At 34.2% G+C, this 17464-nt stretch overlaps 1 protein-coding gene across 1 annotated transcript in view; it reads left to right on the forward strand.

The window, feature by feature from the left end:
* Positions 1-17464, forward strand: part of Tnks (tankyrase) — a 194521-nt gene that overhangs the window by 112810 nt on the left and 64247 nt on the right. Inside the window, 6 exon segments of the mRNA XM_047547891.1 lie at positions 8893-8987; positions 10393-10459; positions 10751-10937; positions 15591-15712; positions 17141-17232; positions 17324-17402. Coding sequence (XP_047403847.1) covers positions 8893-8987; positions 10393-10459; positions 10751-10937; positions 15591-15712; positions 17141-17232; positions 17324-17402 — 642 coding nt within the window.

Consider the following 17464-nt stretch of genomic DNA (forward strand, 5'->3'; position numbering starts at 1 on the left):
TTTAGTTGTGCATCTGTAAGAATTTTGTTATTTTAGCTGGGCGAGGTAGTGCACAACTATAATCCCAGTAGCTCGGGAGGCTGAGGCAGAAGGATCATGAGTTCAAAGCCAACCTCAGCAAAATCGAGGCACTAACAACTCAGTGAGACTCTGTCTCTAAATAAAAAACAAAATTGGGCTAGGGACGTGACTCAGTGGTTGAGTGCTTCTGAGTTCAATCCCCAGTAAAAAGAATTTTGTTATTTTAATATAACCTCAGAAATATTTTGCCTTCCATTGTTGTTTGGATTTATTAAGAAGTAATGTGTGAACTTTAATTTGGAAAGTATTTTATTACTAGTTTTTGATTTTTTTCCCAAAGGTACTTAGTTCACTTAGTACAGTCTAATTCTCAGGGGTCTCAGCTAACTAATTATTATGGTATTTAAGTCATGTAAAGTGGAGTGAATGATGGGTAACGGAGTGAAATATGATACCAGAAAGTTGAGAGTAGGTAGTAGGGGAGATTGTTTTTGACCTTACAGGTCATTCTTACAATCCTGATCTCTGGAAGATTTCGGGTAGATGACCAGTCTATCTAACTTATATTACAAGATTGCTCTGTTGCAATGTTGTGTAGACTTTGAAGGGATTATTGGGAAAGGAGGGAAATCAAAATAGAAGATTATTGCAACCAACCATCTGAAAGACCAGGTTGGTGATGAGTAGATATGATGAGAAGTTACTGGATTCTAGATAAATTTAGGGGGAAATAGTCTGATGGTGTGAATATAGTGTGTAAAAGAAAGATGGGAATCAAGAAAAACTTTCAAAATTTCTGGTCTGAATAAAATGATGGAGTAACCATTAACAGAGGTAAAAAAAACTTTTTTTTTTTTTAAAGCATAGGTTTTAGGTGAAATAGTAGGAACTCAGTTGTGGACCGTAAACATGAGTATCTGCTATACATTCATGTGGTGATGTCAAGCAGGTAGTTGGTTTATGAGAGTCTAGAGGTCACCAAAGAGGACAGGGTTGGAGATAAAATTGAATTGTCAGTTTATGGATGTTCTTTAAAGTGACAGAATTGCAAGAGATCACTAAAGGAGTATACACAATGAAGAAAAGACATCTAAAGACTGAGTTCTGCAATACCTCAGTATCAAAAAAATGAGGACCAGATAGTAAGACTAAGAAGGAATGACCAGTGAGTTAGGAGGAAAATGAGGAGGATGGTGTCCTAGACATTTCACAGAAGTGATTCGTTAAATCAAATAATGCTTATAGTCAAGTAAGGTAGGGACTGGCATAAATGACCATTAAAAACATCTACAGATGGGGAGAAAATCTTTACCACACGCACCTCAGTTAAAGCATTAATCTCTAGGATATATAAAGAACTCAAAAAACTTAACACCAAAAAAGCAAATAACCCAATCAATAAATGGACTAAGGAACTAGACACTTCACAGAAGAAGATATACAATTGATCAACAAATGTGAAAAAAATGTGCAACATTTCTAGCAATTAGAGAAATGCAAATCAAAACTAAGATTTCATCTCACTCCAATCAGAGTGGCAATTATCAAGAATACAAGCAACAATAAGTGTTGGCAAGGATGTGGGGAAAATGATGCACTCATATATTATGCTGGTGGGACTGCAGATTGGTGCAACTATTATGGAAAGCAATATGGAGATTCCTCAGAAAATTTGGAATGGAACCACCATTTGACCCACTTACCTCACTACTCAGTTTATACCCAAAGGACTTAAAATAAACACACTACAGGGACACAGCCACATCAATGTTTATAGCAGCTCAATTCTCAATTGCTAAACTGTGGAACCAACCTAGATGCCCTTCAACAGATAAATGGATAAGGAAAATGTGATACACACACACACACACACACACACACACACACGATGAAATATTACTCAGCTTTAAAGAAGAATGAAATTCTGGCATTTGCTGGTAAGTGGATGGAGTTAGAGAATATCATGCTAAGTGAAATAAGCTAAACCCCCAAAACCAAAGGCTGAATGTTTTTGCTGATATGTGGAAGCTAATTCACAATAAGTGGTGGGGGGATAGGGAAGAATAGAGTTACTTTATATTAGGTAGAGGGGGGTGAAGGGGAAGGAAGTCGAATGGGGGAAGGAATGGTAGAAACAGACATTATTACTTCACGTACGTGTATGACTGCATGACCGATGTGATTCTGCAATATGTATAATTAGAAAAGTGAGAGATTACACTCTATTTATATATGATCTATCAAAATGTATAAATGCGTTCTGTCATGTACAACTAATTAGAACAAATTTTAAAAATCTAAATGTGTAAGCTACTTAATAAGATAATAAGTAATAACCAGCTTTTATTGGCCTTGTTCTGTGTGAGAAATGCTATATTTGGTGTTTTGTACAGTTCTTTAATTCATAAAACAGCCCTGCATGATAAGGTTTATAATTTCTACTTTCAGATATTGGAAGTCAAGTCTCAGCATATTAGTTAAGTTTTTTTGTTACTATACTAAAATACCAACGATAGGCCAACTTTCTTAGAAAGGAGATTTAATTCGCTCATAGTTTGGAGGTTCAGGATCATGGCACCAGCATCAGCTTAGAGCTCTGGTGAGGTCCCTCTGAATTGTATCACACCATGAGGGGCAATGGTGGTAGCACATATGATAGTGAGCAGTCACACCAACAGAGGGGAAGCCAGAAAGTGACTCAGGGATCAGGCCCAGGCCTTTATAACAACTTACTCTCAAAAACTCACCAGTGTCCCAGGAGAAATACCTTAATGCCTCTTTTGAGGGCATCTCCCTCAGTGATCTAAGGACCTCCCACTAAGCCTCACCTCTAAAAAGTTGACTTCAACATTGCACTGGGGGCCACGCTTCTAAACAATAACCTTTTGTGGGAACTGGCACCATCCAGACCATAGCACTTAGAAACATTAAAAAATTAGCCCAAACCACACACTAAGGTTTCAAAAGCCAGAATGCAAACTCAGATTGAAAAGGCTTTATTCAAGTCAGGTACAGTGTCACACACCTGTATTCCATCTACTCCCAGCTACTTGAGACATTTGAGTTATGTAGAGCAGAGTGAAGTGAATGAAGGGTATCAGAGTGAAATAGGAGAAGGATTGCAAGTTCCAGGCTTACCTGGGCAACTTAGCAAGACTGCCTCCAAATAAAGATATAAAGAGTTTGGGGATGGTCAGGCACGGTGATGCATGCCTGTAATCCCTGCATCTTGGATGGCTGAGGCAGGAGGATTGCGAGTTCAAAGCCAACTTAGCAACTCCCTCAGCAACTTAGGGAGGCCCTAAACAACTCAGCAAGACACTGTCTCTAAATAAAATACAATAAAAGGGCTGGGGATGTGACTCAGTGGTTAAGCACCCCTGGGTTCAATTCCTGGTACCAAAAAAAAAAAAAAAAAAAAAAAAAAAAAGTCTGGGCTTGTGTTAAGATTGCATCTACAGCTCTTAACAGGCTTATCAGTTTTTACTATTTTACCTGCATATGTATGCATAAATAAATATGTGTATTTATGTATAAATGCTAAAGCTACCTGAAATTCTTTATATTGCCTTGCAAATTTATATCAAAGACAAATTTTTTTTTCTTATGACCCATAACCAAGAAGAAAACTTTGAATTGAGACTTCTTTAAATGAGGACTTCTTTTTGTAAGCAGAAGTATGAAAATATTGGTGAGATTAGTGGTAGTGTTTCAAAATAATATTTAGATGGAGTTTGTAAGCATGAAAATATTAATGATATTAGTGGTAACATTTCAGAATGACATTTAGATGGAGTTTTAGACAGTTTTTGTATTTCCAGTTCTGTCCTTTACTACTGCACGTTTGTATTTTAAAATTCTCCCAACAAAAATATGTTTTTAGAATAAACATGAAGTGTAGAAGCTGGAGGTGATTGCTATTTTGTGTATACCAGTGTCTTAATTACTTCTTCTCTTTACTAGTTTACAACTACCATCAAATGATCTAGTAACATGAACATTTTACAGATTTTATCCAATACTGAAATTAGACTCAATTCATTATCCTAGCAATTATAAAGTTATTTTTATCATTGCTTTACCATTTGGTATTCAGGGTGTAAATGTGGCACTATATAGTAACTGTTCACTAAATTTAGTTCTAAGCTACAGATTTTAGTTGCTTGATATAACTAGACAGCATTTAGTAAATTACAGTTGTTAATTTTTTTCTCTATTTTGAAAAACCTCTGGGCTCTTGGTGGCATAAGCTTCTTCAGATTACCCTTTGTCTTCAATTTGTCTATACTTTCTTTTTTTGCATTTATTTTATTTGTCTTACTAATTTTTACGTGTCTTCTAGTGGTACTGTATAGGTTGCATGGTTAGCATCCACATTTGAAAGATTACTAGGAAAGTCTCATTCTATTTTCTTTACATGTACTCTTCTGTGAACTGACCTACTCCCATAGCTCATTTAGTCCTACTTGGAATCTTCACTGTTGACCTTGTCATTATCTTTTAGATTAGTCCTATAGTCTTCTCTTCAGGTCTTTCTTCCAGAAGATTTGCTCCCTGTCTTCAATTTTATTTTCCATATAGTAACTAAAGTAATCTTTCCAAAACTCCAATCTTACATAGTTATCTGCTTCAAATCCTTTGGTGGTTTTGCCTTCTTCTTAGAGTTTCCCCCAAACTCATACACTACACTAAGTTGATGATATATATGTATTTTTTAATTTCTCAAATATACATATCCACTAGGTACTAACACATATGCTTCACACTACCTTAACACCCCTGGACTTTCACATCAATGAATATTGTTTATCCCCAAGTCTCAGTTCAGGAGAACAATTCTTTAAAGAATCTTCCTCACCCCAACTCCCTTCTGTTCACCTGTAGAGGGGTTTCGTTTTACACCTCTGGACTTTGATGTCATCCTGAACTTCCCTTCAGCATTTTTCACACTGTATTGCGTTCCCTGCTTTCTTTCTTTACTTGACCCCTTAGAAACTAGAGTTTTGTTTCCTCTCTTTTGTCCTTCTGAATAAAGAATTAGTTTATTTGCATTTTTGTTAGGTACTCTGTACTTTATTGAACTTTTCTAGGTTACAATACTATCCCTAACACTGCATGCTGTCAGATACATGGTGGATGCTAAAATATTTTATATGAATGTAGATGATGACCAGGTTTGTTTTTAGCCTTAACTTCTGAATTGTAGTTTAATATTTATAATGCACTCTCTCTGACATTACCACTGAGGTATCACAAAGGTACTTTAAATCCAATAAACCTAAACCCCAGATTCTTTCCCTCAGGGTCTCCCTGTTCCTCTTCTCTCCCTCCTTCTTCTGTCATTTACATTTCCCAACTGGGAATATCCTGTATCATGTATATCAGTCAGTTATCAGAGTTCATCAATTCTGCTTCCTAATAGTTTTTGAAACTCATTTTCTTAGCTCCATTTTTTTTCATAGCTTTATTTCACGCTTTCCATCACTTTCTACCTTGCCAGTTACAGAGCCATCTAATTTATCTGAGTTACATAAATTTCAATTGTTGAGAAAGCAAATGTATTACCATTTTAAAGCATCATAAATAAAACACCTGGAAATGATGATTATTACATTTTGCCCTTCTAAATAAACTACTGTAAGTTTATTTACTGTGTATATTTTTATTCATTTAGGAACTTTGTTCATTTCCAGAAATAAATAGAAAGTATTCAATCAATTGTGTACAAATTGTGTAAATGACATTTAATATAATAGAGGAAAATCTTTTCCGTTTATAAGCAACAAAGATGCCACCTTTTCCATAAAATATTAAATGTTGGCTGTTCCCCATAAGAGCTTACTGACTTACCATTCATTCAAAGCAGTCCTTATTTCTGGAGGAAGCTTCCCAACCATTTATAAATTAAAAGTTCGGTCCTAAAAGAGGCCAAGATGGAGTAAAAGGGACCAGATTTATCATTCTTCCTGAAACAAGAAAAATGGATGAAACACATAAATCAATGGTTTTTGGACTTGCTTATTAATAAGGTAGTTTGTGGCAGTAATTACTCCAGCAAAAAAGAACAAATAAGGTGAAACTGTACAATTGCTCCAACTCTGTCTGTATGAAAATTTCCATGCTTTAATGCAGGAAGAGGGAACCTGATGGTCTCCCTGAGTTGAGATGGAAATGAACTTTGCAGAGATGACACTGGTGAAAAGACATAGGACCTACACCAGATCCCTTTATAGTCTTCAGCTTGGGACTGATTAACACGTGTATGAGGAAATTCTGTGAGACTGATAAAGGAACCACCCAAGATGATTAGAGATTACAATCATAGGAACTCACACAGAATCTGTAATAGTTTCTATTACCAAATGGAAGACCCTCTTAATTCTTTGGATATCATGGAGTACTCAGGACGACATACTTCAGTAGCAGGGCAAAAATATGCTACGGGCTATTCTTGTCCTGCTTAAAAAGAAAACTTCGAAAGTAGTCTAATGCATGTCTGATTGAAGTCCCAGATGAGAGAATTACGATAGAGGAAGCAGAAAAAATATTTAATGAACTAATAACTAAAAGTTGTCCAAATTTAGTGAAAACTACAGCCAAGAAACTCAACAAGCCCTGAGCACCAACAAAAACAAAACAAAAAAATGAATAAAATAAAAAAACTATGAAGAAAACTATGCCAAGGTACATCATAATCTAATTGGTTAAGTCCAGTGATAAAATGTTTATATCTCCCAAGGAAGAAAGCATGTGTACAAAGAAAGAGATAAGACTGGTGGCAGACTTCCAGTCTTGAAACAATGCAAGCCAGAGACAGTGGAGCAACACCTTTACAGTAGGAAGAAAAAAGATTAACCCAGATTTCATTAATCCAGCAGAAAATATCTTTCTAAAATGAAGGCAAAATAAGAGTCCCAAAATAACTGATCATCTCAGAGTTATCATTTGTAATAACATTGACCTGTATCTGAAAGTAGAAATTTGGTTGGGTCTGTTGTGTGTTGAAACCAAAATTTTAACTATTTTTGTATGGCTTTTTATGTTTTAAAAGTTTTATACATGGGAGAAAATGTTATTTTTGTTACTGAGATAGAATGGATGATTTTGTTGCTTCGCTTACATGTGAATTAGCTGAGATAAACAGGTAATATGACCTTCAAAAGGTTTCATAGGATCTGGAAATGTAGTCAGGTTTCCTGACTTCCTATTTAGGACTCTTCTAATTTACCTCGACTCCTCATTAATAGCTGTATATTGCTTAAAACATTTTCTAAGAGACTGTCAGAATTTATAAAAAGTATACAGTACTTTGAAAGCAGTAATAGATGGTACAGTATATAATAGTTCTATTGCATTTTGACATTTAGAATAGGTGAAGAAAATAAATTGAAAATCCTAGTAAATCCTAAGACCCCAAATAGAAGATTGTAAAACTGAAAGAGAAAGAGAGTGCATTAAAGTATATTAGAGCCTGTGTAAAAAAGTATTATAGTATTTAAACATCAAATGAGCAAAGGTGGAAAACTGCTATGGTTGCAGGGAAGTTTTTAATTAAAATGAAGTTATTTCTGATTACTTAAAGGTGAGAAGTTTGATTATTTTAATTACTATATTTAATTTTAGCAGAGAATCTTTTAATAACTTGGTTTAAATTAAAATTTGTCAGAAATTAGTTAAGAAAAATTTTATTTTCCTCTTGTGTTGATACCATAAATGTGGTGCATAAAATAGAAGATTAAATACTATCTTGGCATATTTCATTGCATAGTATAGCAAATTAGTTTGACTCATTACTAGGAGCCATATGAAATGAATAATGTCCTTTTGGTTTTCATTACAGTTTCTTCAAATAGTTCTTAAGGGATAGGCTTCAATCTTTTCTATTAAAGGACATTTTGCAAGCAAAATCTTTAGATAAGGTTTTATGGCAGAATCGGGATTTAAAAGTTAAAGCTTAGAAGGACAGGACTTAAATAGGATAAGGAAGAACGTTTCCACTTAAAGGAAATATGATCTATGATATGACTTCTCAGAACATGGTTCATGTTTGAAAGAAAAAGAATTAGTGTAGGTAGGATAGGTTTTGATTACTTGAAGGCCTTTGAAAAACAAGAAAGGGAAGTGGTTGGTGCCCTAGTTCATTTTGTGTTGGTATAACAAAATATCTGATGCTGGGTAATATATGAAGAAAAAAGGGGTATGTTTAGCTTACAATTGTTTTGGCCAGAAAGTCCTGAAAACATGATGACATCAGCATCTGGCAAGGGCCCCTTGACTGCTTGACCACAGGGTAGATAGCATCACATGGCAGGATTTGTCCAATGGGGATGTGTGTGTGTGTAAAAAAGGCCTCACATGGAGGGAGAAGAATGAAGAGATTGGACTGAGGACTGGGGAGATAGCTCAGCTGGTAGAGTGCTTGCCTTGCAAGCACAAGGCCCTGAGTTCGATCCCCAGAACCGCAAAAAAAAAAAAAAAAAAAAAAAGAGAGATTGAACTGAGAAGGACAAACATGCTAGTGTTAACCAGTCCACTCGCTCCTGAACAGTAACTTACTCTTGCAAGAAAAAGCATTAATCCCTCTTAAAGGCCCCAAAATTCTGAACACTGTTAAATTGGGGACCAAGCCTCAAAATGAATTTTGGTTGGGTCAGTTCACATTCATACCATAGCATATGGCACCAAAGTTAGAATTTTCTTCTGAGGATAACAAATTATCTCTCATTCAGGTCTGAAATCTGAATGTTTGCATTTCAACCCAGTATTTTTTATATTAACTTTCATTGTGTTTAATTTTGATTTAATATAGATTAAATAGCAAAGCAAGAGCTTTTTCACCTGAAAAGGGGGATATGTTTTTCTCTTTTCTAGTCCACTCCTTTACATCTCGCAGCAGGCTACAACAGAGTTCGGATAGTTCAACTTCTTCTTCAGCATGGTGCTGATGTTCATGCAAAAGACAAAGGGTAGGTGTATCACTTTATTTCCTTTCATTGTTTTTTTTTAATGGAATAATATGCTTTGTTTTTATCTGATCCTTCAAAGCTTTAAGCTCTGGACAAAGAAAGTCATATATCCATTCATTAAGAATGAGAAGGGAGGAGGGCGCCGAGGTATGAAAAATGGTGGAATGAGACAGGCATCATTGTGCACAACCATAGAAATGAAAAGTTTACCCCATTTTTGTATAATGAATCAAAATGCAGTCTGTAAAAATAAAAAAAAGAGTGTTCATAACTTTGATTTCAGACTTTACTTTTGAGTACTTATTATTATTCAGACTTCTCATAATAATTTCCTAAATCAGTTTAATTTTATTGCAATTCTGTTCTTTGAAGTTTCAATTTGCTTTTCTGTCGCAATCTTCATTTTTTAACTCTTGAATTGCAATTACAGAAAAGTAAAAGAAATTGGAAATTGTGATAATCTAGTAGCATAGCTATCATATTTGACAGGTGTTAAATGACCATCTCTTATTAATAAACCAAAATCATAAGTATATAATATTCTAATTTCTTTAATGAAATCTTGGACATCTAAACTGAGAAAACCTAGAAGATCCTTTAATGAAGGCCAATATAAGAGGGGAATGAGTGGGAAACAAGAAAGCACTTACATCATTTATTTTATGAATGGGAGAATTTTGGAAAACTTTGTACCAGTTTTCTATTTCGTCTCCAGGGATTATGAGCATTGGGTTTGCTCTTCTATATGGAGGGGTAACATTTCTCATTATATTACCTTGAGATCTAAAATATAATTGAGCCTCCCCCAGGTAAGGTGGATTATATTATACTCCTGTAATTGACAACAGAAAGATGAGATACCCTGGAGGAGGGTTTCTTGTACTTTGCCCCTTTCCTGTGAGAAAATATAGAAATGAACCCAGACTTGAGACATTGATGAGAAGGGGAATCTGTCCATTTCAAATATACTATTTTCCATGCTGTTTCTCTCTTGCCTGTGCCAAGTTTTGTGCCATATGCATATGGCAACCCAGTATTATAGGGGCATAAATGCCTGATGCTTTTGTACATCTCTATTTCCTTGTGCATGTCTGAAAACAGATGGGTGTGCAATAGGTGAGTCAACAAGAGAAATACACCACAAAAGGAGTTTTTGACTCCAAGTTATAATAGTTTGGATATTTAAGTTTTATGCTGCAAATTACCATTGAAAGTGAATTAGACTGGTAGAAACATTTCATTTCACTACCAGTTAACATTTCTTGTAAATAATTGAAACATAAAGCATGCAATGCAGTATTTTTAACATGTTAACATTTGCTAGGTTTTTTTTTTCTTAGTACTTTATAGACAAATGACTGTAAGATGTTTGAAATTTAAGAATTTTAATTTGCTTCTTTACTAGTGGACTTGTGCCTCTTCATAATGCATGTTCATATGGACATTATGAAGTCACAGAACTACTACTAAAGGTAAGAAGCTCAAAATACAGAATGTGTTTCCTTTTAAAAACTTGTTATTTTGTTTTTGGTTTTCTTTTGTTTGTTGTGGTAATAAGATTTTTAAGAGAATGAGATAATTTAAAAAAATATTACTACTTAAAATTTTTTGAACATTCAACTTAAGCTGTTTTTAAAAAACTGAAATTTTTACAATCACATTTCAAAATGTTACAACTGAAATTTACAGTGTAAAATGTTTTTCTGAGTTTAATTTGATTTCATGAAGTGATTACTAACCTAAAACATTTTTTCTCCATTCAGCATGGAGCTTGTGTTAATGCAATGGATCTCTGGCAGTTTACTCCACTACATGAGGCTGCTTCCAAGAATCGTGTAGAAGTCTGTTCTTTGTTACTGAGCCATGGTGCTGATCCTACTTTAGTCAACTGTCATGGAAAGAGTGCTGTGGATATGGCTCCAACTCCTGAGCTCCGGGAGAGACTGACTTGTATGTATTTATATCCTAAAATCAATATTGCTGGATATAAATCAGAATATCTGATTTCTGTTTAGTTATCAGAGCTAGTCTTTTGTCTAATTTACATAATATCCTAACATTCTTACAAGCGTACTAGTTTATAATTCTCATTTCTAACTCTGTACTTTCCTTCCTGAATTCCACAGGAATCTAATATACATACACTATGTATACTTTATAATTATTCAAGACTAACTAATACTAATTCATATGTTAGGACTCTTTTTTTAAGGCTAATGAGGATGAGGCAATTGGCAGTCATTTAGTGAATACTTCCTATGACAAACACTAGAAAAAGAGCACTGTACAAACCAGAACAAAAATCTCTATACTCAGAGTGCTTATATTCTTGTGCTATTGGTAATAATCAATGATATCTAACATTAAGCACTTTGTTAGCTTTTGTCACTGTGACAACAACTTAAAGGAGGAGAAGTTTAATCTGGGCTCCTGATTTCAAAGTCTCAGTCTATGGTTGACTAACTGTATTGCTCTGGACCTGAGGTAAAACAGAACATCATGGTGGAAGAGAATAGCAGAGGAAAGCTGCTCAACTCCTGGCAGCCAGCAAGCAGAGAGAGAGGGCTGGAGAGAGTTTTTAAATCAACTTGGTGTTTTAGAATACTTTTGCAATACAGAAAATTTATGAAGACAGTGTGGAATTCTCACATACCCCATACCAAGTTCCCTATATTACTAACACGTTACATTAGTAAGGTACATTTATCCCAATTAATAACCAACATTGATTTAGATTTCTTTGGATTTTACCTAAAATTCTTTTTCTGTTCTAGGGTCTCATTCAGGATGACACATAACATATAATTATTATATCCAATACTGATATATATTAATTCTACATGTGGACATTTCAGGTTTAAATTAAGATAACCTACCTAATTTTTAACATACCTAATTTTTAACTTTCTAACATCTAGAATTCTAAGAATCAGAAACCACCTAAGAAAACTTTTGTTAAGTTATAACTTAAGGACAAGGTGTAGTCAAAATCATGGCGATATAATTTGTATTTAAACAGATTTTAAACTAATTTAAATTAAAATAGGAAAAATTCCCTGCCATTTTCATCCAATTTAAGTGGAAATTTAAATTTTATTTTGTTATTCGAATAAATGGCATCTATCAGATTATAGAACAGTACAAACCAGATTGTAATTGGGCAGATATCTTTTTAATGAACCTTGTAGAAGTTGATTTATTCACTCCTACCCAGGTGACTCTTGCCATATGTTTTCTTCCCTTGTGTAGCTCATTTTTCTAAGTATTTGGTCTAAATAGGAAAATTTAAATTCTTTAAGAGAAAGACCTTTGATTTTACTTTTCTTTGTCTTAACACCTGTTCAGTTCTTTGTTAACTAAGGAAAATGTGTGATGATGTTTGTGTTTGAGCCTATATATCTACCTAATTCCAGCCTAAGACAGTGTATTGTAGATACTATATACTCAGCAAATTTATCCAAATGAATTTGGATGGGTGTTACTGTGCACACCCATAATCCCAGCTACTTGGTAGACTGAGACAAGAGAATCTCAAGTTCAAGGCCAGTCAGGGCAACATTAACCAAGGCCTTGTCTTAAAAAACAAAGATCCAGGCATGGTGGCATATGGCTCTAATCACAACAATTCCTGAGGCTGAGGCATGAGGATAGCAAGTTCAAAGCCAGCCTCAGCAGGTTAGTGAGGTCCCAAGCAACTTAGTGAGACCCTGTCTCAAATTTTTAAAAAGAGATGGGCAGGATTAGTGGGGAGTGGGGAACAGCCCTGGGGATATGACCCAGTGGTTGAGTGTTCCTGGATTCAATCCCTGGTACAGGGAGGGAGGGAAGGAAAAGCGGGGATGGGGAAGCAGGAGGGAGGGAGGAAGGAAGAAGGGTAGGGGAGAGTAGGAGGGAGAGGGAGGGAGGGAGGGATGGAGAAAAAAACAAAAGAAAATTTGACTCTATTCAAAACTTATTTTACCATTTTCACATTTCCTTATTTTAGTTTATATATTGGCTCAGCTTTATCTCTGTTATTTGAATTTTCCCTTCTTTCAATCATTTTAGAAATTATTATTATAAGAAGTTTTTATATTGTATTTTACTAGTCTGTCTTATTCTAGCATAAAGATTAAAAATTTATCTTAAATTTATGTAATTTTTCAAAGGGAGCATTTTCCTGGTTAGATTATTTTTCTGTCTTCTCAGTAGGAGGCTTTATTAAATACATAAAACCTTTGTTTCATTAAATAGGATTCTAGCAAAGAATTATCTGAAGGAAAGGATTTAACCAAATTAGACTTTCTCTAACGGCAGTTTTTATTATCATGTCCACCGCTTTATACTAGGCATTCACAGTTGCAGAATTTGCTTAAAGAAAATTATACAGGAAATAAAAACATTCTGATAATGCTGTTACTTGATTTTTTCCCTAACCTTTCAAGTCTTATATTTTGAGGAAGTTAGTTATAATAAAGAGCCACTAAATAAGAAGTTGTATAAAAATGATTCTTTTCCTAAATTTGCCAAAAATGTATCCAGCATTCAGGCAACAAATAGTTATATATTCAGCATTCATGCAACAAATAGTTATGGAGTAACTACTGTATACCAAACTTTGTGTTAGGTTGTTCTGAGACCACCACAGTAAATATGACCATGATAATATGTTTTGTGAAAAGACTACATGTAATTGCTGTGGACCTGGTATGAAGAAGTCCTAACCCAATAACAGGGAAAGCCAGGAAGCTTATCCACTATATCTAAACTGAGACCTTGAATGATGATTAGTGGTAAACAGGCATTTGGTGTACATGCATGAGTATCTGTGACTGTCTCATTTTATCTTTTGAGAGAGTAAAATGTAATGGAGCCCTCAGGGAAAAAAAAGGAGAGAAGGAAAAGGAAATGAGAAAGAATACTTACCATGTTTGAGCATGAGGAATCTGAAGTTGTTATATTATATATTGTCATACTTAATTTGCATCTTTTGAGAACAATTTTCACCATTTTGTTAATAAGTGGGTGTATCAAAATCAAACAAAACTTGTAAAATAAAAAGTAGGACTGTGTTTTTAATAAGAATATTGTGTTCTTAATTTGCACAATTAATTTAGATATGACTTTTTAAAAATATTATTTGCTTATGAAAACAAAATATTAATTGTTCTTTGAAAATGTTTCAAACTATAGAAGTTCTCCCACATTTCTGTTCTTCCCTACTTTTTCAAGACATAAGACAGTCACTATTAATATTCTGCAGAGTATTTCTCTACATGTCATTTTTTTTATGATTTTTTTTATTGTAAACAAATGGGATACATGTTGTTTCTCTGTTTGTACATGGCATAAAGGCATACCATTTTTGTAATCATAAATTTACATAGGGTAATGTTGTTTGATTCATTCTGTTATTTTTTCCCTTCCCCCCACCCCTCCCACCCCTCTTTTCCCTCTATACAGTCATTCCTTCCTCCATTCTTGCTCCCCTCCCTAACCCTAACTCTAACCCTAACACTAAACCCTCCCACCCCCCATTATGTGTCATCATCCACTTATTAGCGATATCATTTGTCCTTTGGTTTTTTAGCATGAGTTCTCCAATTTCATCCATTTGCCTGCAAATGCCATAATTTTATCATTTTTTATGGCTGAGTAATATTCCATTGTATATATATACCACAGTTTCTTTATCCATTCATCAATTGAAGCACATCTAGGTTGGTTCCACAATCTGGCTGTTGTGAACTGAGCAGCTATGAACATTGATGTGGCTGTATCTCTGTAGTATGCTGATTTTAAGTCCTTTGGGTATAGGCCAAGGAGTGGGATAGCTGGGTCAAATGGTGGTTCCATTCCAAGTTTTCTAAGGAGTCTCCACACTGCTTTCCAGAGTGGCTGCACTAATTTGCAGCCCCACCAGCAATGTATGAGTGTATCTTTCTCCCCACATCCTCACCAACACCTGTTGTTGCTTGTATTCTTGATAATCGCCATTCTAATTGGGGTGAGATGGAATATTAGGGTGGTTTTGATTTGCATTTCTCTTATTACTAGAGATGTTGAACATTTTTCCATATGTTTGTTGATTGCTTGTAGATCTTCTTCTGTGAAGTGTCTATTCATTTCCTTTTTATAACATTGTATTTAATTGTGACAGCAAGACTAGTAATGATACACACACACACACACACACACACACACATACATGGATCAGCCTATTCTTTATCTTTGGGTACTTGAATAACAGTTTGTTCTTTCATGTTAGCATGTATAGATCTGTCTCTTTTGTTAAAGAGTTTCAGCGTATGTGCTTACAAATTATTTAACTGGTTTCCTTTGGGTGGACTCCTAGTTGCCTGTTTTAAAGACTTCGATACCATTGGTGACATTGTTTGTGAATCTTTATGAACTCAGAGTATGAAATAGGCTTATTTCAGAGCATATTTCAGAATTTTTCATTAAACTGTATCATCTTCATCCTTTGTATTATTATCAATAGTATCACTTTACTGCTTTTGCAGAAATAAATATGTAAAGTTTATGATTTTCCTATTTACATACAGTCATGCTAGATTTTTTAATAATTTAAACTATTATTTATCAACTATTATTTCATTGTAGATGAATTTAAAGGTCATTCTTTACTACAAGCAGCCAGAGAAGCAGACCTAACCAAAGTTAAAAAAACACTTGCTTTGGAAATCATCAATTTCAAACAGCCGCAGTCTCATGAAACAGCACTGGTAAGATTTTATTATTAATCCATTCCTTGTGTCTCTAACAGTAGAGCAAGCCCAAAATAATATTGCACTATTTGCAATGTCAGGAATTTGTATTTTAATGCTGGTTGCATGATTTTTAAATTTGGTTTAGGGGAAAATTATTTTCATGGGCAAGAGAATAGACATTTGCTCAATCTTGATTTGGAAATTATTTTACCTTTGTGTTTACCCAGCCTTATCACAACAATTCTCCCTTTGTGGTCGTTCTTTTATAAAATACAAGTTGTGATCTTGCTGATTAAATCTTCTTTTTTGTTATGTATTTGCTAGATAAATACTACATTTTTTTTCTATAAGGAATTAGTGTGTTTTTAAAGATAACTTACATCATCCTTTTAAGTAATTCTATTCAAATAACTGATTATATATAATCATGCAGAAAAATCGTTAAGGTGATAAATTTTTCTTTTCCAGACTATGCAAATTACTTTTAGAACTATTTTTTTTTCTTCTAATACACTTTAGGAAAGGTTTATTCATTTTCTTTGTCATTGATACAGAGGCACAGGTATAGGGGTGACTAATGATTTCTCCCAAATATATATGTGATACTTGCATCACAGACTTTTACATATGCTTCAGTTAACATTCTTATACATATGTGGCACAAAAAGGTCAAACTTTAGTCAATATCTGGTGAAAATTACAAGATTCATCAGACCGAAGTGTGCCAACTGTATATGCCCTGAAATATATGTCCATCAAAACTGGGGTTCAGATACATTCAAACTATATAACAATATGCCAGTATATACTCAAAGCCACAGAATAAACTGCATGCACGTGTGGGGGTGTATTCATTTTATTACCAGTTTTAAGTATCATTTTTAAAATGTTAACAGATAAGTAATATGAAATGAAGCATAATATAAAAGTACATATTAGGGTAAAACATAAAACTTCTAAGAATGTTTATTTTCTAAACTGCTTCTAGTTCATCACTTTCTTACTAATCTTTAAGCATATAAACTTACTCTTCCATAGTACTAGGGGAACACCAGTGAAGGAGTTTGAAAAATACTGACTTGTATGACTGATAGCCTAATGGAGACTTGAATAGTTTAGTTATAGATTTCTATAGCTTCTAAGAGGCAGTTTTCTGATGACTTTCAGTGGAGTGTGTTGCTGAATCATTATTGATTAAAGGAAAAGAAATGAGGTCTTTCCTAATTCTTAACTAACAGCATAATTTCATGTTGGTTTAAAGACTCTATGTTTTGTACTTAGTGTATTTAGAAGAAATATTCATCATCTCCATAATGTAAAATATATAACTATGTTCTGATACTCTTTAAGATAATAGTGTCCTAAATAGTCAGCACATTCTATTTAATTCAGAAATCTATTTTTAAATAGAAGTTTATTTTATTAAATTATTTCTGCTTATAGCACTGTGCTGTGGCCTCCTTGCATCCCAAACGAAAACAAGTGACAGAACTGTTACTTAGAAAAGGAGCAAATGTCAATGAAAAAAATAAAGAGTAAGTATAATTGCAGAAGAGTTATTCAATTCTTAAAGAGGAAGTGCGTTAAGGGAAAGAAAATTACCTTTTCCTTTTCTCCTCTTTGCAGTTTCATGACTCCCCTGCATGTTGCAGCTGAAAGAGCTCATAATGATGTTATGGAAGTTCTGCATAAGCATGGAGCAAAGGTAAGGCACATACCAGACATAAAGTGCCAAACTCAGCATTGAGCAGCTAGCTGTTCTTAAAA

The sequence above is a fragment of the Sciurus carolinensis genome, chromosome 4, assembly GCF_902686445.1.
Source record: "Sciurus carolinensis chromosome 4, mSciCar1.2, whole genome shotgun sequence".
Classification (NCBI taxonomy): domain Eukaryota; kingdom Metazoa; phylum Chordata; class Mammalia; order Rodentia; family Sciuridae; genus Sciurus; species Sciurus carolinensis.